Here is a 25629-nt window from a genome sequence, read left to right as displayed (position 1 = left end):
GGGCCACAGCATTACATCTTTCTTATCTGGACCACCCATGGGGATGGGGACCTCAGTCCCCTCTCTTGACCCCAGACAAGATGCCCTGAGGGTTAGGTTTAGGCTTCAGAGATCTACAGAGCCTACAGCTCCAGGGACATTGGCACCCAAAAAGGCATGACAAGGGCATCAGGGCAGAGTGCCACCATTGCCAGCTCCACAGTCTTTAATCTGTGCCACCTATGGCAGTGAGGACCTCTGGCCCAGGGTCAAGCTGCCATTGGGGTTGGGGTTGGGGTTAGGGTTAAGAGAGGCAAAGAGCCTACACCTCCAGGAGCACTGGGGCTGGAAAAGGCATGCCAAGGTGATCATGGCAGTACCTCAATATTGCTGCTCATATTTCTTTCTGATTTATTCTGAGGACTTCCCACAGGATTCTTCCCCGTGCCAATCAGGTTGGGTGGGAGTGCCTACTCACGAGAGGCAATTTGGTCACAAGGCTGGCAGAAGGGAATCTCTAAAGAATAATGGATGGTTTCCCCTAGACAAGTTGGAAGAGGTAGTGTCACAATGGCTGGACAAAATGTCTGAGAAGCCAAGGGCAGAGAAATGTAATAAGAGCCTGAGCACACCCCCTTTAATCGACACAGGCAGGGAAGAAAATGTGCTAAACAAAATAGGGAAACTGAAAGCTCCTCTCCCTTGAGGTGTGCAGGGGAGAAGCAGCTGTGTTGATTTATGCTGGACAGCTCACTGGTAATGGAAACTGAGACATCTATTGATGGTAGCTCCTGGACCCCAAAACAAAATGCTAATATTCTTAGTGGACACTGGGGCTCAGCTATCAGCCCTGGCTAAACAAGATGTCACTGTCACCACCTGAGGAGCTGTCCCACCCTTGCTTGTAGTGAATGTGCTGGGGTGTCACAACCAGTAACTACCACTGCAGTTATTCTGATGTTACTGGGAGAAGAAGCTACCATAACTGTTAGCATGGAAACAGGGAACTTCCTTTTAAATTTACTGGGACTGGATATTTTGGAAGGGAGAGCTTGGCATGACAATGTGGGGTGCCAGTGGTCCTTTGGAACCACCACCCACCAAGTTAGACTTGCTGATGGCCCCAAATCTTCCCCCTTCAAAACTTACAAGTGTCAAACCCTAATGACTGCCCTTGGGGGCCTGGGAGGAAATTGCCCCAGCCCTTGAGGATGTGAAAAAATGGGAAATTGTTATCCCCACTCACTCAGCTTCCAGTTCCCAGTATGGCCAGTGAAAACCAAATGGTAAGTGGAGATTAACTGTAGACTGCTGCCAGCTCAGTGCTGACACAGACCCCTTAGCAGCAGAGGTACCAAGCATCTCTGAGCTCACAGCCCCATCCAGGAGCAGGCACACGGGCTCAGGACTACCACTGATATTAAAGACATGTTTTGTATGGTGCCATGGCAGCAATGGGGTCAACATCAGTTTGCCTTTGTGTATGGGGCAAGCATGTACCTTCACAGGGCTTCCTCAGGGCTACAAACATTCACCCACCTTAGCTCACCATGTGCTGGCAAAAGAATTGGAAAAGATACCAGTGGAATGAAAGTTTACCAGGACACTGATGATATACTCACAGGAGGTAATCATAAGTAGGAGACTGGGACTACCCAGAATAACTCACCTCAAAAGTTCAGGGTTTAGCTGCTCACTTGTGAATCATCTCTAGAATTAATGCTAAGATTCTGAAAACTTTGCATAGATCATAGTGTCTATTTGACATCTGTATTGTTTGTAGAGTTTCCTATCAGGGGTCCCATCTGAGAAATCTGACTTCTTTCAATTTTTGTATGTGCAAGTTCTGACATTGCAACTTTTCTGACTGGGTAACTTGCAGAAGTAAAATTATTCTGCTGATGTCAATGTTTGAGTTTAAATATTTTCTGTATAAAGTGTGGGGTATTCCCTCAAATAGTGATGTGTCTGTGATTGACTCTTCTGGCAATCGTGCTTGCTACAGGACCTGTAAAATGAGAGCAAAAGGGGAAGAAAGGAGAGTAAGGCATATCTGAGGTGGTTTTTTCATGCATCAATAGGAATTATTTTATATATTAGCCCAACCTAAATTCACTACAGTTTATTTAAATAAAGTGGTATGCAAAGTAATTCTGCATCTTTTAGTGAGTAGCTCTATCACAAAGATGGTTTTGAAATGGTGGGGAGAAATTAGAAATCTTTTTTTTGGGGGGGCAAATGAATTATAAATGGCTGTAAATGGGATGGACTGCCATCATGCAGTCTCTTTCTTTCAGATCAGTGCCCTGGTCAGTCTGTAGTTTGGGGAACACCAAATTATAAATTGGCATGAAACAGGTCTGAAAAATGCAACTTCTCACAGATGTTATAAATTATGACAACAGGCTTGTGTCTGGTAGTGCCAGAGGCAATGCCTTTGGCTGCATAGTTAATAGCTTGTGCCTTTGGTGGAAAAATGGTAAAGTTCACTTATTTTTGTAATCACTCTTTCACATTTTTCTGACAATGTGCTGGAGTCAACCTAATGCAGCTTTCTGTACAACTTCATCTGGAAAATATGTTGCACATCCACATCTCTTCCATACTCATGCTGGTATTTTTAATGCCCAGCTAAAGATCAGGTATTCCCAGACAAGTTCCCAGCAGAGGCCAGGTCCTGGAAAAAATCTGTGGCAGCTCCTGTGGTGTGGACACTCACCAAGAGGACATTCCCTGGCTGCTCATACTAAACATAGTCTGTAATGGAAGAGCCAGAAATGTGGCAGCTTTTCACCAGAGCTGTGTGCCTATGGGCAGTGTGGCAGGCAGGGAATAAGTCATCCTCTAATGGGGAGCTGTGAAGTCTGGGTTGATGGACCATTCCCACACCAAAAGCTTTTTTCCTTGTGTCCTGAATTCTTTCCACTTGCAGTCCTGAGTCACCTTCCCTGGGCTGGGCTCCTGTGCTCCTGTGCCACCCACCTCTGGCTGGGCCGTGGCTCAGCAGGGGCTCTCCAAAGCCAGGGTTGTGTTTGAGGTAAGTTCAGTGGCTTTGTTGACAACTCCATTGGCTTTATTCTCTACCTGAGCCTTAAATCCCTTTCAGGAGTCTCTGTCTTGGCACTCTTATTTGAAGGGAGGGATGTAACACAAATGCTGTGTCTGGGATGTGCTTGAGGTCAGGTGTGTAAAGGTGTATCTGATTTCTAGCTGCTGACAGTGCCTGGGCTTTTCTCTGCACATCTGATAACAAAATGGCTCTATCAGCTGTACAACACTGGAGCTGCTCACAAATACACTTTCAGGCTCTGGAGAACAACCTTCATGTTCTTTGCTATCAGAGATTCACCTTTTTTTCAGTATCATACTCCCTCTTTTACTTGCCACTAAATGCTTCCAAAAAACTCCTAAGTCTCTGAGATCCGTATGTAACCACATGCTACTTATTTTATTGTTTGTTTGGGTTTTTTTTTTAAGAATAGGACATAGTTTTAAATCAATAAAATAAATACTACAATACAAAAAAATCTTCACAGCAGTTCCTGGAATACAAGAAAATTAAATATGCTTCTTGTAATAGCTCCTTCTCTTGTGGATCCAAATTATAAATAAATAAATAAGAAAAGCATAAATACACATGTCAAAATACAGCAATTATTAAGAAGAAATATTAATAATCTCCACCTCCATCCTCATACTGCTCAAAGCTATTAATTAATAAATTGAATACTACTACTACTACAATGCAACTTCCTCAACAAGCAAAACTCTTGCTGCCCTGGACTGTGTTTGAGTACTTTTTGGGCCATGTTAACTACAAGGACAGGTACCACAAATGTTCACTCTCTTAATTACACCTAATTCAGTAAATGGACTTTTCCCAGTGTCTGTCCATCACCCTTATTTTTCCTTTGTTTAGGAAATGAGACCAAAAAAAAGGACTCAGTGATTGGTCTTCTCCCAATTCTTTGAATGCATGTACTGCAATGCAGGGGAGCAGTCCCACTGAATTTACTAGGTTTACCTATGTGTGCAAAAATACATATATGGATTTCTGGCAGGAGTTCTGTGGGCTGGGGAGGGGGCTGAAGTGTGGTTAGTGATATTTGTAAAAAGTGTTTCAGGAAACTCTTGACCATGGCTCCAGCTTGGCTCAGTCATAGAGGACCTGATGTTGGCAGGGTCAGGGGTGCTCAGACTTCTGCACAGGATCAGTGTGCCAGGCTCTAATTGGAAGGTGAGGTGGGCCCCTGTCTCACAGGGACCTGTTCAGGTGAGCAGCCTTCAGTGGGTGTCAGCATTGCTCTCCCATGCCAGGGCAGAGAACACATGGTCAGCACTGGGTCACCACTGCCAGCACGTGGTTCACAAGGAATTCTGTTCTCCTTCTTTGCCAGGAGCAAGAAATAAAAGCTGGAGAGCAGATCATCCCTGTCTTAGGCTGCTGGGCCAGAGAAGGACTTTCACCTTTGGTAACGAGGAGGGAGAGTCTGTGTGGTTTTGAGGTGCAAAGTTTTCCTCTGGCCAGTTGAGCAGTTCTGCTGGAGGAGCCTGTGATGGGAGCAGTGACAGAGAGCTGAATGGGAGGGCTAGCAGAGGTATTTCATGAAGGTCTCTCTCCTTGGCACACTCTGGACTGACTTGGCTCTAGCAGTATGAAAAGCCACAGTACCTTTTTAAGTAAGAACTTCCATCCCCATCCTACTACCACTCCCACCATGTCCAGCCCTCAATAGGTTTTTGCTGCTGCCCTCCTTGCAGCCATCAGGACCATATGCTCTGTAAAGCTACTGGCCTGCTCCATTTGCTTTCCCATTCCATGAACTTTGGTCGCTCAGGCTGTCAAGCTGCAAACCTCTCCTGTGTGCTGCTCCACCCAAAGCCACAAGTCCTGGCTGTCTTTCCCTCCCACCCAGGTGGTCCCTTGGTACTCCTGAGGTGGTGACCCTGACCAGGGCCAGCTGCCCCTCACTACCATGGCCTTGCCTGTGATGGATCTCAGTGCATTTCACTGCACTGGCTGCAGGCAGGTAAGGTGCAGATGGGAGCTCCTTCCCCCTGCTGCTGTCACAGAGTCAGACCTTTATTTTTAATTTACGCCTCGGTGAATGGGCGGTTAGATCAGAGGTCATCACTACTACAAACAACAGGAGATACGCCTCCTCTGACTTTATATTTAAAGTTCTGTATTTAGGGAAACCAGTGTTTTTTTATAATAACTAGGAGAGCACTCACAGAAGGCAAGGCTAATAATAATATTGTCCATAACAGTGGCAAAAACTTTTTTTATAAAACTGTTTCATTCTTTTTTGAGAGAAAAACTAAAGAGGACCCAATCAGCAATTTCTAAATTGAAAAAAAAAGAGAGAGAAATTTTTTTAAAGCAAATCCCATTAAATCCACCTATTCATAAGCACAGGTCTCTTACATGCAAATATCTTATACTTAGTCACTTAGTTGCACGATTTACATATTTTCCTTCCTCCTAGTATTTTGTGCACTTATTAATGTAATATCCTTTCCACATGGGTGGAGGGTAAATTGCTGACTACCATTTCACTTATAAGCAGGTTCTACAGCAAAAAGTATCCCTTGAGGGTATCCCGTTGCTAATAGTTTGATCTGGCAGGACAACTTGAAACACAAATCATTCATCACATAGCAAAGTTTGGTACATATGTTTGCAAACTTGCTCAGTTCTGGCCCATTGTTTTAGAATTTTTGCATCTTTTACTCCTGCGTTGAAACATCAAAACTGAAGGAAAGAGATATTTAGCATGTGTCATTCAGCCAAGCATATCGCAAGATGAGGTTTTTATCTCATGATATGAGAGGGGAAGGACGACAGGCAGTGGTGCACGAGCAGATCCTGGGATTTAATGGCACTCTGTAATCAGTCTGCTGCCTTGCAGGAATGCACAAACCTCTTCGTAGGCTTCTCTTGTTGCAAGTCCAAGCTCATTCAGACAGGACATGGGAAATGGTGACCCACAGGTGAGTGGGTCAGCAGTAGTCTCAGCATTGAGTCAAGAGGTAAATTTAGCAGCATAACTGGGATTTTAGTGTAATGCAACAAGGAAAGGCCATTAAGTTGCATCATATTCACCATTTTTACCTTTGTTAGCCTTTCTCCCACTGTTCTGAGGCAATGGCATCAAGTAATAAAAAAGGATATAATTTTCCTGGATGAGCTGTTCTGTGTCTGTTCCCTCATTGATCCTAAAGCACCTTGTCCTGCTAAAGGACCTTCTGCCTTTCCAAGGGATGCTGAGCCTTATCAGTCCGCCTCAAAGGCACTGTTTGTTGCCCCCAGGTACTCTGACTTCTTCTTGTGCTTCATCCACATCTTCCTCAGGAGGCTGGGTGTCCCACACAGGTTGCCTCCTGTCAGTGGCAGGGAAGCTTCTGCTCCTGGTGGCAGGGACAGGTCATACTCTGTTGTCTTCCTCCAGTGCTGCCTGTGGCTAACAAATAAAACACAAAGTGTGTGCAGAGTGCTTCTCCCTGGCCCTTCCTCCCTGCTTATGGCAACCAGCCCCTTAAAACCAAGGGCTCCTGGCTGAAAAGGTGGGCCTGTGTGTAGGGGAGTAGAATATAGGTAAATAAAGGTAATATAGAAAGTAATCTTATCCCCTAAAGAGTTGCAGCTGGGTTAATTACTAAAGATTAGGAGCAGGCCTGATTTTAACAGGCCACGGCTGTAGCCAATCAGGAGAGTGTTATAAAGGAGTGCATTGGGTAGTTGAGGGCTCTGGAGTCAGTTGGCTGCTGTGAGGACAAGGAAGAGTCAGTGCCTGGAGGAGCTGCCTACAAGAAATGTCAGGGAGGTAGGGAACTCTAGCACTATGGAACCCTTGCAATGTAATGACAATAGAACTCTTGCACTATAATGACAATACCCTTGCCTGGCTGCAAAGGTGTGCCCATGCCTGGGACCAGCAGGTCTGGAATGAGCAGGGGCTCTGTCAGTCGGGGGGCTGGGATGCTGCAGCTGCCACACTCAGCTTGGTGCCCTTGTTCCCTCACTGTCAGAGGGGACGCTGACACAAGGGGACAGGCTACCAGTGGGACCACTCCAAGTGCATCCTCTCTAGCAGTTGCCACCCAAAAAGGAGTGGAGAGATTGCCCAAGGAGAGAGCTGGGCCCTTCCACCAAAGCCCCAGGGACCACATGGCAGTGATGAGCTCCATTAGAACTGCCATCTTTGTGAATGGAGTGCGAGGACACTGTGACAATGAACTAGTTACTGTCCCTCAGGTGACAATGGTGGCATCTCAAATCCCACCCAGATCCATGTCTGGGTTAACTGCCTGGTGATGAGTGCCTTTGTACTATGATCAAGCTGTTCCTTAATTAGACTTTATGACATAAATTTTTTTTCTTCAATTAATTACATTTTCTAATCACATTTTAGTGTAAATATTACAGACTTCTTAGGGGGAAAATACTTTTATTTTGAATTACAATGATTTTTTCCCCAGTGATAAAGTAGAGCTGTAATGGGCACTGAGATAGCTGTATAAATGGCCATGGCTGATAATAAAATCTGCATAACTTTTAGCAATCTGTCCCTGCCTTTGGGAAGCAAGAGGCATGTCTGGAGGGTGGGAAGTGAGAGGAATGGCAGATTTGTCTTTACACATAAGCTGTGGGTTTGCTGGTAGATAAAACTAGTGCTGGGAGATAAAAGAAATGATGGGAAGGATTCCACTGATTGACGAATGGAAAAATATATTTGCTGTTACAAATGAACTTTAGGTTTGCTGATAAACAAAATTAGGCCTTGAAAGATGAAAGAAGCAATGGGGAAGAAAAACCCCCTAAATTCCATATAAATTAAAAATTAAAAGAGAGGGTTATACATTAGAAAGAAATCTTTGGTATCAGGCGTCTGTACCTCTCAATACCTCAGCCAATGGGGAAAGAGAGAAGGGAAATGCAGCTGGGAAATTGGGATAAAAAGGGAGGCTGTGTCCTCCAAAAACTGGAGAGATCCCAGGGGAATGTCCCATGGCCTCTCCCTTTATTAGAATAAAGTAAAAGGACTCTTCTGTCTCCTTTTTGGCCATAAATCTCTGGTGTTTGTGGATTAATTTTCCCAACAGAAGGCACTTACTCTTCTGTAGAAGTGCGGTCGCGTGTGGGCGAGCCCGTGACAGCCACAGCTTTCACCGTGATATGGGCAACTGGAGATGGAGGAATCTGGGGGAGGATAGAGCACATCATTAGGAAATGCCACTGATGAGTGGGGACAGCAGTTCATCTGAGGAAAGAGGCTGTTTTAAGAAAATCAATAAATGATGTAAGTCTCTTAACAAGAGAAAGCAGGTTAAGGATTTGACGGCCCAACTCTCACCCACACAATCGCCAGTTGCTCATGTGAATATTCTCACTGAGCTCAGCACAGGACTTGAGTGAGCCACAGTTACACCTCCCATCCAAGAAGGGGCACTTCAGAGCTTTTTATTCCCTAGTTTTTGTGTTTAGCTTCGTGAGGCAGTGAGGTTTTGTGCAGAGTGAGCAGCCTGCCTCTTGCTGCTCCCCACCTCCAGGGCTGCCTGGGAAGCAGATGTCTCAGCCATCACAGCTCCTTCAGCATTCAGAGGAGTTTCCCAGTTTTGTTGTGAGCTGCTCTGTGGTGTGGGGGCACCCTGGTTATGCTCCAGTTCTGCCATGGCCCCAAAAGTGCTGAATCATCCATTTCCTCCTTGTCTGACTTGATCATAAATTGCCCTTCAGAGCTGAGTCACGTTTTCCCATAAACAGGTCTCTGAGAACAGCATATCCTCCAAGACAGTAAGTTTAAGTGTGAGTTGTCCAGAAATAGAAAAAAAAGTCAAAAATTGTGAGGTGATTTCATTATTTCAGGCGATAAGCATACTGATTGAGTTTACTGGCAACCCTGAAAAAAAATGTTCATATTATTGTCACTACCATAACTGGTCTTAAGCCTTCTAGGGCTACTACTGCTAGGATTAATCTGAGACTGGGTACATTTAAATGTGTTTTTCAAGTATCCTAAGACTTAGAGATGTTTGAAATCAGTTTTTCAAGCATCCTTTGAAATTTAATTAAGTTAATTATTAGTAGGTTCAATTGCATTCATTACACTGAATAACATTAGTTTTAACCATCTTTAAGTATTGTACTGTCATTTTTCTTAAGCGTAGCCCAGTTATCAGCTAGCAAGCATGCTTCAGCCATCCAAAAGAGCCTCTGAAACCATAAAGTTTCAACAGCATGGTCTAGTGTTGGCCAGAAAATATTACAAATATTTTTTTCTTTGAAGAAAAATGTATTATTAAATGTAGAGACTATGAAAATTAGGGGGGCACTGTAAGACAAAGAAGGGAGGGAGAACATTTTAGTAAAGGTGAGTCATTTTAAACCATAATATTTTTTCTGTCTATTAGAGAACACATTTTGGGGGTTTGTATGATAATTTTCCCATCAACTCTATGTTTCTGACTTTGGAGATTATTGTGTCAGGATGGCATTCTGGAGAAAACAAATTATTTGATGCTTGTTCCACTTGAGAAATTATTTTTTTCCCAATTTGTGCAATTCCCTGAGAGACAAGAGGCTAATTTCTCCCAGCTCTTGCAGGTGGCTGAGCATCCAGAGCAGGAGCCTGCCTGTTTCCATCCCACCACTCTTCCTGGTCACTGAGGGGCAGTTCTCTGTCCTGTGCCAGTCTCTGCTCCCAGCTAAGGGATCCTCTGGCATAAATCATGTTTCAAGCTTTAAGGCTGTGGAATCTGCAGCTCTGCAGCAGACTGACATGCTGTTACTGTGGGACATGCTGAAGGGTACAAGGTTTTAAGATGCATTGGTACTTGGTCTTGCTCTGTTTGCTTACCAAAGATTTTCCATCCAACAGGTGATTATAGGACTTGGATGACTCTTGTTCAGGAATTCCTACTGTAAAGCATAAGAAACATGATATTAGGTGCAATTATTCCATTGGCACAGCTTCTATGAAAAACCTCCTTCTGTGCAGTGAAACCCAGATATGGACAGAGCCCAGACACAGGTTACAGTCCCACCAGATTTGATTATAGCCAAAAGAGCAGAGTGATCATCTATTGTGATGTCAAAATAAGTGATTGTGGAGCTGCTTAAGTCATTCTGGAAAGTATCTCAGCTTGCTCCTGGACTTTTCAAGTGAGATGACAAGCTGCCCTTAGCAGACCAAGCTAAGTGGGAACCTTTCCCCCTCTGTAAACATTACATATTTCTACAAGCAAAGAGCCCAAAAGCTGCTCCTCAGCCCCCACTGCAGCTTTGTCCTGCCTAGGAGATCATTCTCTCCTTTCTGTATTGCTATGGGGAGTTATTTTAACCTGGGCAGAGATGTGTGCTATGTCAACCCTGTGACAGGGAGGGATTTCCACCTTTCTGCCTGTGGCTGAGTGACATCTCTCTCTCTGCTGTCCTCAGCTCTGAAGGTTACCCTTCAGTTTCAAGTAATTGCTCATCCGATAGCTTATCCATGGATAAATGCTCACTGACATTCCTGCCCACTGTGCCAAGGAAATATATGAGTGAGGGATGACAGATTTTTTCATGTGGCCAAATCTTCCTATTTGGCTGGGGGAACATGGACCTCTCTACTGCTTTGACCAATGGAATATAAATAACAACAGCAAATTTGGAAATAGCCAGGGTGCTGCTTACAGTGCTGTCTCCAGCATGACGTAGCAACTGGAGCTGTCTCCTCCTTCTGGGGGCAATATTTGACTGTGATAAATATCCTAACCAACTTCCTTCTTCCTGCTCCACCCCCCTCCACTAATTCCATTAGGTACCTTACTGTATCCCCTCACGTCAAAGTTAATGCAATTACCTCCTCTCATCGTGCATATTAGGTACTGACAGTATCCAGCAAGTGGATCAGCAGTGCTTCAGCTCGTGCCCATGGTTTTTCTTTTTATTTGGTTTTGTTTTCTCTTATTTTGTCTGACTCTTCCCTTCAGCCCGTCCCTCTTATTAGATACAGAAAATACTCTTGCAAACTTTTAGCAAAATATGTAAGCAAAGGAAAGTCCTCCTGGCTTCATAAGGTTTGTAGCTGCTGCTGCCCTCAGGGCAGTGGTGGGTGGATGCAATGTGAATTCCACTTCCAGAATGCTGGAATGGACTGTCCTTCTGCTTTGATGTTTGTGCAGGATTTCTGATGGTAGCAATAAACATGCTAATGGCCTCATCTCTGTTCTTTTGTTTGTTTGTTGGTGGTTCTAATTTAAGCTTAATTTCTAAGTTTTGCCTACTCATTTCCCTTTCTCCCTTTATGAGATCTGTTTCCTCCTTTTCTGCTCTTGTTTTAGATTCCTACACCTTTTCTCTTGCACCTATGTGTCATCCTTTACTCTCATCTCCCCTAACAGCAGAGACCAGCAGTCCCTCCTTTCTGCCTCTCTGGCTCTCTGCCACCCTTTGCCCTGAGCCAGTCCCAGCCACTCCTTCTCCTGTCCCTGCTCTAGTCCTGAAGCTCCTGTTCTTTTTCATCCACTTGGCTCTGGTCCTGAGATCTTTTTGAGGTCCTTTCCTATGGTCCCAGGCTCAGTTTCTTCCTTTCCAGTTTCCCAGGCCCCACTCTTGTCTGGTTTGTTTCTTAATGGCTTATGTGCAGTGTGGTTGCAGACCAGGGATGTGAGGAACATGCACCTTTGTGGACCTACTTTAGAGATTTAGCACATTTTAACACCCAAATGTCCAATTTATCTTGGAAAAACATGCCTTGTGGGAGGTCTTCAAAGAACTACAACTTGACTGCATCTGGGTGATTTTTCATAGGAGAGCAAAAGATGTGGTTTTGGTTAGAAGGCCATCCCATATGAAACTGCACAGCCCTGCTCCAGCTTCAGTTTTCCAAACATAACACACCAGTGTTGGAGGAGCTGAACGGCCACTCTGTTTGTGTTTACTCATCTCCTTGGTTTTGTATTGGCAAGCTCTATTTTTCCTTCACGGTTTCTCACAAATATGCTGAACAAGCTTTGGTTGCCAAAAAATCAGGTCTGTGGCTGACGTCCAGCATCTGAAAATCCATCCCTGGTGATTACCTTCTAGCTGATCCTAAGCAACTGAACAGGGATCTTCTATAATAAGATGACTCAGGCAAACTCAGTAATTTAAAATTTATCATCTCTAAAACATTGTCAGGGAGTGTTACGACTCTGAATAAAGTGAGTTTATGACTCTGAATAAATTGAGCAATGCCATGGTCATTATCTCATTAATTCTACTGGATATTTTAAGTGTGAAAAATGTGTATTTTATGATTGGCTTTTTGCAAATATTAAAATGAATATTATATGTGTTATGTTAGAAAGTTATGCTGTATTAATTTTCTTAAGTAGTGTGTTAAATATACTTTTAGGTTATAACATAATGTTAAAATAGAAACTATGCTATGCAAGATACTTTTTTTTTAAAGAGAGAACTCACATTGAGATAGCAGCCACAGGACACCTAAATCTTTCAGAGAAAATTAATTTATTGCTCCATTATCAGAAGAAACAAACTTCTTCCCACCTTGCTCAGTCATGAGGATGCCATTAGGATTAATAGGAAGAAGTTGATACTGACCAGACAGAATCCTTTGTTTGAATGGAATTTATGCATCATGTATGAGGTGTATGAATATGCAACAGGCTATTGCTTTTAAGGGTTAATCCTCTGTTAATGTGTGTCCTTTTTCGGGCTTATTTTGCCCAGAAAGAGGTACCCGGACTGTCCGTAACTCTTTTTTTTATTGTCTCGTGTTGTTCTAAATCCTAATTGTCCAAATGTTTATTACTCTAATTATATTCCTATCTTTATAACCATTTTATTACTATTCAACTTTTAAAATTTTAAAAATGAGTGATTGGCATTTTTCACATCAGCATGGAATTATCCTCCAGGTACACGATAAAGAGCCTGCTTCTCTGCACATGTGGCAGACTGCGATATCCAAAAACATTCTGGAGCCAGGGAGGAACGAAGGGCTTTGGTTCTGGTTCTGGCCAGCCTCAAGAGTCCATGTCTGGATGGGCTGTTCAGGTCCAGTCTGGCTAGCTATGAACCCCAGCCCACACAATCTTACATGGACAAAGGCAAAAGACCAGAAGGGCTCTTCTCCACGTGGGGACCAACGTCCCACGTTTATTTCCAAGGTGGGAAGGAGACAATCCCCTTCTTGTGGGGGACTTTTATACCCAGGGAGTGGGGGGTGGAGGAAGAGGACCACATCCAGTGGGATACAAGTCAGGAGGGGCGAGGGGAGGGACTGACCAGGGGAGAGACCACCACCACCACCAGGGGTACTGGGGTTGTAGTGGGATAGAATATAAGAAAATAAAGATAGTGTAGAAAGTAATCTTACCCCTAAGGAGTTGCAGCTGGGCCAATTATCAAAGATTAGGAACAGGCCTGACTTTAACAGGCCACAGCTGTAGCCAATGAGAAGAAGAGTGCTATAAAAGAGTGGGGTGGCTGGGTGAGAAGGGAACTGGAGTCAGTTGGCTGCTTTGTGAAGAAGAAAGAGTCAGTGCTTGGAGGAGATGCCCATGAGAAAACACCAAGAAGGTGTGAAACTTTTGCAATAAGGAGATAACAGTATGGAACCCCTGTAATAAGATGACAACGGGCAGTGAGGGAAAAACCATGCAATGGGAGAGGGGAATAACAAACCATGTGATGTAACATAAACTATTCAGTGCACTATAAAGAGTACTCAGTGCAAACCTCCAATCACCAAGTGCAAAACAACAACTAGATAAACTGTTTAGTGCCATACATCAGTTGTGGACTCACCAGGGTGCTGGGCAGTGCCTTTGCTGGAGCCGGCTCTGCGCTGCCCGGGGCTGCCCCGCGCCTCCTCCTCGTACAGCACACGCAGGAGATGGTCACCCTGCTGGGGCCGGCGCTCCGAGAGGGCCACCACCTGCAGGGGACAGGCAAACACCCTGTCACACCCGGCCCCGGGGATCAGGTGAGACAGGAATGGCAGATTTGGCTTTACAAACGAGCTGGGCTGGTAGATAAAACTAGCACTGGGAGATAAAAGAAACAATGAGAAGGATTCCACTGATTCATGGATGGAAAAAGATATTTGCTTTTTACGAATGAACTTTAGGTTTGCTGATAAATGAAATTAGACATTGAGAGATGAAAGAAATAACAGGGAAGAAAACCCCCTAAATTCCATATGGATTAAAAATTAAAAGGGAGGGTTATACAGTAGAAGGAAATTTCTGATATGAAGTGTATCAGGGAGTCTGTACCTCTCAAGTACCTCAGCCAATGGGGAAAGAGAGAAGGGAAACAGGGCTGGGAAATTAGGATAAAAAGGGAGGCTGTGTCCTCCATAAATTGGAGAGATCTCAGGGGAATGCCCCATGGCCTCTCCCTTTATTTGAATAAAGCCAGAAAGGACTCTTCTGTCTCCTTTTTGGCCATAAACCTCTGGTGTTTGTGGATTAATTTTCCTAACAGGTGCTCTCTTGAGGTCATGGGGGAGCTGAAAGGCTGCTTGTTCTTCTTGCTGCTTTGCTGTCATCCAAAGGGAATTTTGTCAGGTGGGGACTGTGGGATTTTGTTTGGCTCCAGCTTCTGTGCTGTGTACAGAAGTATGGGAAAATCCTGCTGGGTCTTTCTGGGACCCAGCTACTTAGTTGTACCTTTCTGTACTCTCCTCAGGAGGCTGAAATGTGCTCTTCTCCAAGCTCTACTGAATAGGATTTGCCTCTGATAGAGCCCAGATTTATTATTGCATCACATCTTGGGCAACCAGTCAAACTTATGCCATGCGAACTACAAATGTTGTTTCCTTATGGTCTCTCCTGTCTTTTGAACTTACTTACATATTGTACCTGATTAAAAACTACAGAGACTATGAGGCAGAGGGGAATTTTGCTCCTAGAGATTAATTTTCACAAACATTGGCTCACACAGACAAAACTCACTGACAGCTGCAACTTTGCGTATCCCCCTCCACTCCCTCCATCTCCCACAGTCCCTGAAAACAAGCATGAACAAAATCAAGTTCTTTTCTAACCAGTTATGACTAAGCCATGGCACTCACTGTCCTGCCACAGGCAGCTGGGGATGCCAGAGCTAATGTGAGTTTGGAAAAACAGGGATACACCTCAAAAAAGTGGATTGGTCAGGACTGCTCTCCAGGATGGTCTGGAAAGAGTTTTCTCAAGAAGATCAAAGTTCCAACAGCAGGGACAGAGTGTTTCATACTTTGTTGTTTTTTTTAGTCTTCCCTAAAGACTTGCTGCTGTCATACAGAGAGCCACTTAATGAGGGTGAAGATCCAAACCAGCCAGGAAACAAGACATGTGGCAACTATTCAGACTATTTCCTATTAGACTAACTTATGTTGGAAGCCCATGAGAAAAGCAGTTAGTTGCATCTAGCTGATGACTGGCAGCTGATGTCTACGTGTTTTTGATATAAATATAGTTATTTTGCCTCAAGACTGAGCCCAAAAGCTGGCCAGCTCAGTATTGACATAGAAATAGCCTTAATTCTGTCTATTGCTCTGCCTTCTAACACACACTCAGGATAAAAACAAGAACCTATTCAAGCATGTCCCCTCACACTAAATTGTCCATTTCCTCTAATTATGTTTTAATTCAATTTGCCAATAATCTGCAATGTTCTGTGTATATGATTTTTTACACAGACTTAACAACATATGCAAACACATGTTTTTCAAAACAGGAAAGAAGAAAAATCCCAACCTAACCACTTTTAATTCTTTTGTCTCCAGGTACCCTCAGGAGTCTGGTACAGCCTCCTACACTACCTAAATCCTACTGACTAGTAGGATAAGGAGCAGAAACTGCCCAACTGTCACATTAGGACACAAAAGAACACAAGCTCACACTGCTGTTCTCAAGGTGAAGAAAAAAGGGAAGTTTATTTTCTGACTCTAACATTTATAGTTTTCTAAAAGTGACAGCGGGTTGGAGGGTGACAGTGACACCTCTCCAATGACACTGGTTAAACCAACAGTTTATCAACTCTTTCTTCTTCCATAAAGGAATGCAAAACAATGAGTTTTTTACAGAAAGTGTGTGAGAAAGTTCACTACAAGAATGTTAACATCAGAAGGTTTAGAAAATCTTAAAAAACCAAGGTAACACGCAACAACTGGCAAAAATACTTCTGGAAAAGGCAGGTAAGGCAACCAAAGCCTTATCCACAGCTGGATAGGGGTTTCCCCCTTTTTCTGCAGATTTTGACACACAGCCTATCATGCTCCATGTGCTGTAAAACTACCTAAAGACACACCCAGTGTTCAGTTAAAGGAACTACTGATGTCCTTGAAGACAAGCACATGCTAAAGGAGGCTGCTGCTGGCTCCCAGCTCCACTGATCACAAATTTGGAGCTGCCAACAGAGCTGAGCCTCAGCATTGCTCCGATGCTTCAGAATGAGGGTGATGCTGGTTGTGAGAGGCCTCCTGTTGTTGCTTAAGTTGTTGGCACTGTCTCCCTCCCTCCCTGCTGCCCCTGGAGCAGCTCCAGCACCTCCCCATCCCTCTGCAGCAGCTCCTGCAGGCTGCAGCTCCTGTGTCCACACACACCCTGACCACACAAACCTTACCAGGGCTCACCAGGGCATCACCCCCTGCACCACGGGGACACCAGTGGAGACTCCCATCCCCAGGACTAATATGATGGACTGTGGCCGGCAGGGGTCTCTAATGACAGCCCTTGGAGTCTGCCTCGTGTGAACCGAGCTCTTCTAGCTTTCAAGGAATGCCACAAAGCTCAGCTTTTCCCACCATCTCTGGAAAAATGTCCAGTGCTCTTGGTCGCACTTCGTCTTTGCAGGTGTGTGACAGAAAATGTCATCAACCCTCTGCTCCTGAGACAGCTGCGGTCACTTATTTTGCATTGTCATGGAAAGAGCATTTTTGGTAAGTAGGATGCTGGCTGCAGTCACCTCTAATCCTGAAAGTGGCTTATTTGATCAGTGTAAACCACCATGGACTTGAAACTTAACATTCTGCCTACATGTTGCACAGTTTGGGGAAAAGAAGAGGGTTTTTATCTTTATTAGTAGCAAGAATTATTTAGGCACATTGTCTGTGTTTTTGAGATTCCTTGTTGCACATGATATCAGTAACGCCAAAACACCTTCAAGCAGCAGAACCTGTATAAATAAGTTACAGTGCCATTTTCCATTACAGCTGGGGACAACAGTGCAATCTCTAGAACATATTTCCAGCAGCATTTTTTTGGCAGCATTTGTTTGTAGCACATTTTGGGAGTTCCTTATCTCCTAATTCAAGATTTCACAGTGACTTTGGCTACCTCACCCATTACTGTAATATGTAAAGACTTATCTAGGTCAGGAAACTAAACCTGCTGTAGCTTGGTTTTGATCTAAAGTGGAGCTGACATTTCTCTAGGGTACCTAGGGTAAAGCAGAAGGATCAACTTGGAGTCACTTTTCTTTTCTAGACATACCAGGAAATTTAAATCTGTGCAAATGGCAGAGTCAGCCAAACTATGCAGAATTAGCAAACTGCTCTCTAAAAACCTACTGTTTTTAGAATCTGTAAATCCTTGGGCTGAACCAGTCTGTTTTCAGGACTCTGACTCTGAAATCAGGGCCTAGCAAACTCTCTTTTTCTGGACTGTGCCATGCACATGAGAGGACTGAGGCCTGCCATACCCCCTGCTGGAATTAGCTGTGTTCAGAGGGAAGGGGCACAGAGGACACAGGGCAGACACAGAGAGGCTCTTCCAACCATCCTGATCCTGGACTTAAAATCCTACTGCCAACCAACAACCGTCCAGAAAAGGTGACAATTAAATACCTGGCTTTGGATAAAACTTTGAAAGTTAGAGTCTGAACAACAATGTGCTTGTCAGTGGAGAAAATTCCAGATTTGTAGAGTTAAGTTATTTTGATGGCCTAATGCTGAGCTGATTTTTAATGTGGCAGCTCTAGCATGCACAGGGGTATTTTCTGCTTTCTTGCAAAGTGGACAAGTACTGGTGTCCAGACAGTTCTACCCAGGGGATTTTGGGGCTAGAAGAAGAAGAGAAGGGAAGGATCTACTACCACTGGAAATAACTCTTAATAGGGCAATAGGAACTGCAAATATACATATTGGTGAAACACTCAGCTGAAAAAAATAAAGGTGCTTCCTCCTTTCTGTCACCCTTCCACAGTCATTATCATGCTTTTGGGATGAGTTCTTATATGTGATGGAAGCTACCCCCCACAGTCAGTAATTTGAATGTTAAATCACCTAATGCTACACTGCTTGAGTATTTCTGCTGTGAAAAAAAGGTCTGGCAGATGTCCACGTTGGTTGCTATTTTTGTCCTTGCTGAGGATTAAAGTTGTGCATCCACTGCAATCACCAGAGCAGAAGATTTCATGTTAGCTGAGGCATTTCTACAGCTCTGACTGCAGGTGCAGATGTAAAAGTGAAAAATAAACAATCATTCTGCGACTCTTCTGTGGGTCCAGAAATTGGCAATCACGGCTTCCTCACAGGCACGTCTATTCCAGTACGTGCAATTTCCTTCAATGCTTGCTTACCAGCTGCAAGTAGCTGCATCCCACTGGGGAAGGGGAATGTCTAAGAGTTGGCTGTGCTCAGTCAAACACTTTGGTTTGAGAGCCATCCTTGTTTTTGTGGCTGGAGCTGCAGACCATTCCTCAGGCTTGGTGTTCCCACTGCTAATATGATGCTGCCTGCATCATGACTAAGAGCCAATCAAAGGACATCCTTAATTGGGGTCAGGAAAGCCCCAAAGGGAAAAAAACCCCCAATCCTCTTAAAATATACCAACAAAACAGGGACTTTCTTATCTTATTTTCTTAGGCTTTTATGAGTACAGTGCTGCCACAGCAGCTGATCCAATCCAAATTAAATATTAGGTGCTTCCATTTAGTAGAAACAACTGTCTTCTGAGATTTGGGACAAGATAACAGGCATAGAACTTCCTTTGATTTTGATGTAAACCAGCTGAATTTTTTCAGATTAATAGTTCTATGAGAAATATTGTCCAAAAAAAAAAAAGTAAATTATCCAAGTATTTTATTTCATCACTTCAGAATTGTTCACTTTTGGTTTGGACTTACCTCTTTTTATATTGCATGGAAAACAAAATATACCAAAGGTTTAACAAATGAAAGTGGAGTATCTCAAAATGGCTTTTTTTGAGTAATACTCCAGCAGTCTGACTCGTCTTTCTTTTGGAATGAAGAGTAATTTTGAAATCTCAGCCTGAGCTATGGGACAAGACCAACCAAACCAAGACTGTCACAATTTGGGAAAATATACACATGCAGAGTTTTTACCCAAAAAATGACAGACATGTTTCTGACTCTTCCTGGGGACCACTTCAGGTGTCCTGTGATGCCCTGGGATCCTGTGATCTGCTTTAATAACCAAAAGAAAGGTTGGGGTGAATGTGAGGGTTTTTTCCAGTGCACAGGTAAGTGTGGTAAGCAGGAGGACCTACAGTTCTGTGGGGAGATCAGGGAATCAGGAGTACAAAGAAAAGGCTCTTGGAAAATGAGGATGGATCTGGGAAGCAGGAAAGGGCATGGAAAAAGGGAAGGTCATGGAGCAAAATACTTCAGCAAAGTTCGAGATAAGAGACAGGTCTGTGGTGAGAAGAAATGCTTTGGCAGAAGAGTCTCAAACTTGTAAGAAGTGCTTTGATATGCAGAAGAGACTGTCATTCCTGCAGATCAGCTAAAAGGATTGTGCAAGGGGTTGTGAATGGGTCAAGTGGATTTCAGGAGTGAAAACTGTCTCTGAAGACAAGAAACCTCACACCCATGTGTGAAAGCAGCTGAACTTGCAAGACATTTACTCAGAGCATGAAAAATGCTCAGTTATTTTAATATGGGGGTTCCTCTGTGCCCTCTGCACCAAGGCTGAGGCAAAGGCAGGCAAGAACTGCTGGGACCAGGGGACAAACATGAATATTATTATTATTACTACTTGATTAACACTGCTATGATTTGGTGTGATTTGCTTACTTTTCATTCCTGCAGGTGTCTCTGGGCTTACTGTGAAGGCTCTGTGGACAACAATGAAGTCTGTGATTCCCTCAGATGGCCAGTGTTGGTAAGCCACTATGTTCATTTAGACTGGCTCTGCATGGCAAGGCCTTTTTTGAGGTTTTTTTTGGTTGGTTTTTGTTGGTTTTGTTTGTTTGTTTTTTGGTATTTTTTTTCAAAGCCCTTCTGTAAATAAACTGTAGCTTTACAGGAACTCCCCCTTCTGTTTCCCACCCCACTCCCTGCATCAGACATGGATGCACTCCTTTACCCTGGAAGATCTGCTTCCCATTTACCCACTTTTGAGAGTATGGATAGCCAACTAGAATGTGAAAAAAATAAAATAGGGAGAGGAAAGGAGATTTTTCTTACACTCTTTGCAAGGATGTGCTGTGAAGCTTTGGCTCGTCTTCGGGCAGGACTACATGCTGCAAAGAGAAGAACAGAACATGGTCAGGATGTTGTGGAGATGGACATGTGCCCCCCAAAGTCCTCTGTAAGAATTCACGGTGGGCATGGTAGGAAGAGGGGGGAGAAGAAAGGGTTTAAGGAAGATTCCAGCTGAAACAATCGGGAAGTCCCTTTTGATGAGATCTCAGAGGCCATGCTCTGGCTGCACAATACAGAAATCCATGGCCACAGGACCACAGCCCATCCCAAGTTTCTGCACCTCTCCCACAGGCTTCCAGAAGGAGCAATCCTCCTCCCTTCTCAGTTTTGATCTGGCCTCCCACCTGCCAGTACTTCAGGAGGAAATGAGTAGTGTATACATCGACTTGGAGATGATGATTTTATCTAGTTAGAGACTTTATCAATAAGCTCAAGCTCCCACATGACATTGTTTCACTTTCACTGCATGATGTCCAAAGCACAACATTTGCACTGAGCCTAATATTTTCTTTTTCAATTCTCAAAATTACCTGTTCTGTTCTTTGGCTTGGGACAATTTCCTTAAAGTCTTTGTCTCACTTTTTATTTCTTAGACCCACAAAGACACCAAAAGCATAGAACCACTAACCAATAGACACACAGGGTGCCAGGGCCACAAGCCAAGCTTTTGTCTGGACTGAAGCAGCTGGTTTTGGGTGATGGTTTTACTGGACTAAGTGAAGGCTCTTTAAACTGTTGTTGTTTGAGTTGGGCTTGAAACTGGCCAGAAAGACTCTGTGATCCTCCCAGCTCCTCCTCTCATCATATCTACCCTGCCTTGTGTTCAGGCTACCAGAGCCACAGGATTTAACCACCAGTGACAGAAACAGGCTTGCAGAAAGCTGCCAAATGTGGAGAATTAACTCCAATTCTAAAGGCTGACCCTGGGGCAAGGCATGTGAATGGGGGTTTCCTATTCAGGCTGTGTGTATAATCCCAAGGCTTTGAGGAGCCAGGAAGGTTTGTCACAGGATGATGGGTGACTCCTACTCCCCAGGTGAGCTTTCCTTTACGTTGTTGGCATACATTTCACTTGCAGTGCTTATTACTGCTGTGTATTACTATGTGCAGAGTTTTGGAGCTGTGGGAGCAGCTGGAGGTCATCCAAGGCTGCTCCTTGCTGGAGCCAAACTCCTCTCCTCAGATGGCAGCAATAACAAGTGCCTGGGCTTTCCAGGGCTCTGGTACAAGCAGAGCTGGCACTGAGACCGAAGTCACTCTTCCTAGACAGCTTGTGAGTGTCTAACAGCCATCCCTCCACTCCCCACTGAGGATGTAAGTCCTGAGCATGGGGAGCACACTGGAGAGGAAATTCTGGCCTGTGCTGTGCTGTGCTGTAGTGAAACAGGACAGGAAAAAGGGAGGGTCCCTGTGAGCTGTGAGCTGCCCATTGCAGTGCAGGGCACTTCCACACTGAGCTTGTCACAAGGAAGTTGTCTGCCTGCCTGGAGTGTGCTAAGCTGTCAGTGTGATTACAGTCTGCTCTGCACAGTGTGATATCCTCAGGGATCCTCACTGTCTTCTCCTGCAGGACATGTTTTATATTTTAAACCATGTTGAGTGTGGGATGAAAGCCAGACAAACATAATGAAGGTGGTTTGGGTTTTTTTAAACCTAGGAATACGCTGTAAGTTGTTTTTGAAGCTGCTTCCATCACCTTTACTTCTGGAATTTCACTGTCTGAGGACTAAACTAATTGCTTCTAAGCAAAACACTCAAGTGCAGAAAAGTTTAGTGATGCAAGGAATTATCTTCTTGTCTCTCTGGCACTTTAGGTATTTTACCACACAGCGTAAGGAGTACAGATTTTTAGAGATTTCTACCAGAAGCAAGTGCTCTTGTACTGTTATAGCTGCTACCCAGGCTAGTGCAAAAGGAAAAACACATAAATGTGCCTAACAGTAATAAATTTGCCTACTTTCAGAATACATATGATCCACAGTCCCTCATCCCCTGTTGTCTGCCAGAATGAGTGGCAAAAGGTTTACAGGGCTGAAGAAAGGCAAGGCATGAAAGGAAAATCACAGCACCAGCAAACATGCAATTACTTGAATAGGCATTGAAAGGAGGGTGAATCACAGAAGTAGCCAGAAGTGACCCACTTGGGTGGGAATACAATGGCAGCAATGCAAACAGTGGGGCTGCAAGGCTGTCCCTGCAAACACCAATTTCTGCAGAGCTGGAGAAGGGAGAGAAGAAGGAATCCTTGCAGATGATTTATGTGGATTTGCCTGCAAAAGGATGTTTGTACGTATTTGCTGCCCAGATTTCGGGCAGCAAATACAATTACAGTGATGGTTCACTTTGTCATTTCCACTTATATTCCAAAATTAAGCAGCTGAGAGCTCATGCTCGCAGCTTGCAAGTAAAGATCTGATCTGGCCCCACAATTTGTTTTCCCTGCTTTTCCCTGCTTTCTTGTTGCTGAAATATGCAGCCATTGAGTTTAAACTAATTTGTTCAATCAAATGCAGGCTGGGCTTTGTCCGGTTCTTACTCTTCATTAGAAGCAATTAATGTTAATCATGCATTCATTTCCAGGGCATGGCTTTGGAAATGTTCCACTTATTGAGCCAGCAGACTTAAATTCAACATTCATGCACTTCACCCACTTCTAACTGCTCGCAGAACTTCATTCTCTTTTCTATTACACAGAAAAGCCACACAGTTGCAAGCTGTCACTTTAGCAGTTACCTCATAGGTACAGCAACACCGATTCCAGAGCTCCCAATTTTGCCAGAGTAAAGATTTTACAGAGCCACAATATTGAAGCACCTGCAGGGATTAGGTCGAGAAAGCAGCAGCAAGGGCTGGGCTGCAGGCAGAGCGCGGCACAGCAGAGCAGATGAGCTGCTCCCTTCAAATATTTCCCCGCTGCTAAACATCCCACCCCTCTAAAAGACAACACCACAGCCGTTGTTAGATTTGGATGTACTCACATTTGGAAGAAATCACAGTGAAAACTTCTAAATTTTCATCGCTGCAGCTGTAAATCTGGTGCATTTTCCACCTCTCCCTACTGACTGCCTTTCAGCTTCATGCAACCGCTCTGAACTTCTGGTAAATAGGTTTCACTAATCCAATCTGGCTCTGTGATCATTGTCCAGATCTACAAAGGACAGACTGATGCTGTGATCTCATCTCATTCCATATTCTTCATTGCAACATTTTCTGCTCCCATCTGCCTTTCTATGAATAATATTAACACAAAGATTTAATTTAGCTCCTGCTTAAGCCTCTACTCAGATAGGAGCATTTTATTTTACATTTGCTTTTATCAGTGTAGAGAATCCTCTGCAATAAATAGCTAATAATTAAACTCTAACCTATTGGCAAATGTTCACAGAAGTACTGCAAAGATATTTGAAATAAGTTGGGTTAAATGTGTACTTTAACACATTTACCATAAGAATTTGCTCCTTACACATAATGAGAAGATGACTCTAGTATATTAAGAAAAGCATTTTGTGCTTTACCTTTTCATTTCATAAACAAATACTGGAATCCTGTGTTTTTCAAAGTAAAATTTCAAAAGCAGATGCCTAAGAAAGGCAGATGTGCATAGATCTCCATGTCCCCTGCACATCTGTGGTTGCAAGGGAAGGAAAGGTGGCTCAGTCATGGATGGGTTCCTGACTTGATGGCTCTGGGGTCTAATCCCATATTTATGCACTTCAATAAAGCGTCTTCTTGCCAAGGCTTTTAATTTCTTAATACTCTCATCAGAAATTGTTCCTTTCCACCTCTATAAATATCAGCCCCCTCAACTTCTGGTGACTCAATGCTGCCATGGACACCCAAGAGAGAAAATTTTGGCTTGCAGGCTCCAACAACTGATGTAGTTGGAGCACTTTCAAGTGTGAATAATGATATTAAATTATATCAGTCTAATGAATACCCTTCATTACTACCACGTGTGTGTCTAATTAGCACAAAAACAAGTGCTGTCTTCTCCTATAGATGTCTGCCACCAACAGTCCCAGATGGAAAGTGCCAGTGAACATGGGATGTCACTGTCATATTGATGAACGTTTCTTATTGGAAATAATAAATATTGGTCAGATAGGCACCCTGAGCCTGGAAGCCTTTTGGTTGAGTGGAAGGTGTCGCTGTTTCAAGAGAGCAGCGAGCAAAGAGAAGCTGCTGTCACTTGTCACCTCCCAGGGCAGGCTCCTGCTGTCCAGGGGCAGCAAAGCCTTTGCAGGGCTGGGGGCATTGTCCCAGGAAACCGTGCCGTGCTCGAAGCAGGCAGTGGGACGGCAATATAATCAACCAAAAGTTCAATTAGTTTTTGATTTATTGCGCCACATGTTCTGCTTGTATGACTGATGTCATTAACATCAGGCTGGGCTGGCGCATTCATCTGTGCCCGCCCGGCTGCCTCTGAAGGCGCAGGCACTCAACAGATGGGGAGCTGCACGGGTGCGAGGCAATTGTTTACCCCCCTATTGTCCCCGTGTCAAGCAATCAACCCAAATCCATTACCCACCGAGAAAAAGATCAGCGCACCGTCCATTCAGCACTGAATGGGGCAGAGGCGGTTATGCAGGAGGCTCTAAAAGCTTTCAAAAGGATAAAAAAAAATAATGAAGACCAACACTGAATAGTCCATTAAAAAAAAAAAAAAGCTATAACAAATCTAACCCACCCTTTATTTCACCTTCAGATAGTCAGAGTCCGATGAGAAGACAGGCACTTTTGGACCTAAGTCATTGTTTCCCAAATTCTAGGTATGACCTACAGATATTTTAAAATCATAGATGGGGTTTAACATTAGAACAAGAATTGGATTCTTCATCCTATGAGGATTGGTGGGATGTGGAGACTGAAGTGAGACTCTAGAGCTGGTCACCTGGCTGGTCTCCCTGGCATTCACTGCATTACAAGGCAGGTAGGCTTTGGACACACCTTTACAAGGCACAGGATGTTCTGGGGACAAGTCACTGTACATAGAGCTGCTGAAAGGCACTCACATCACTTTCAGACAGAAAAATAGGGCTCAGGAGGATAGATACAATATGTCTCATCTGGGATTGAAGGAAAAGGAGTGTCCCTGTCCATGAAAAGGAGTTTCCTTCATTTTGTCCAGATCTTGCAGAGCAGTTGAGCACTATGAATGCTCAGGGTTTTGTATGAAATCTTAATGTGGCTTCAAGAGAAGACCTGCACATATTGGGCTACTT

General features: G+C 43.9%; 1 protein-coding gene across 1 annotated transcript; it reads right to left on the bottom strand.

The window, feature by feature from the left end:
* Positions 1–5235: 5235 nt before the first annotated feature.
* Positions 5236–23465, bottom strand: VXN (vexin). The gene is made up of 6 exons (XM_036406758.2): positions 23386–23465; positions 20390–20445; positions 13781–13910; positions 9840–9901; positions 8097–8182; positions 5236–6443 (listed from the first exon to the last, which is right to left on the bottom strand). Exons 1-6 carry the CDS (start codon positions 23447–23449, stop codon positions 6257–6259), a joined length of 585 nt encoding a protein of 194 aa, XP_036262651.1. The 5' UTR covers positions 23450–23465; the 3' UTR covers positions 5236–6256.
* Between the last annotated feature and the right edge of the window lie 2164 nt (positions 23466–25629).

This window comes from Molothrus ater, chromosome 1 (assembly GCF_012460135.2).
Source record: "Molothrus ater isolate BHLD 08-10-18 breed brown headed cowbird chromosome 1, BPBGC_Mater_1.1, whole genome shotgun sequence".
In the NCBI taxonomy this organism is placed as follows: domain Eukaryota; kingdom Metazoa; phylum Chordata; class Aves; order Passeriformes; family Icteridae; genus Molothrus; species Molothrus ater.
Note: the sequence above shows the minus strand (reverse complement) of the source record. Positions and strands in the feature narration are given on the sequence as shown.

Coding starts and splice junctions, on each gene's coding strand:
- VXN (XM_036406758.2), bottom strand. CDS start 23,449: ATGCACCAGATTTACAGCTGCAGCGATGAAAATTTAGAAGTTTTCACT. Junction 9,902..13,780: donor AGGCACTGCCCAGCACCCTG/GTGAGTCCACAA, acceptor TATGCTTTACAG/TAGGAATTCCTGAACAAGAG. Junction 6,444..8,096: donor GACCGCACTTCTACAGAAGA/GTAAGTGCCTTC, acceptor TTTATTTGTTAG/CCACAGGCAGCACTGGAGGA.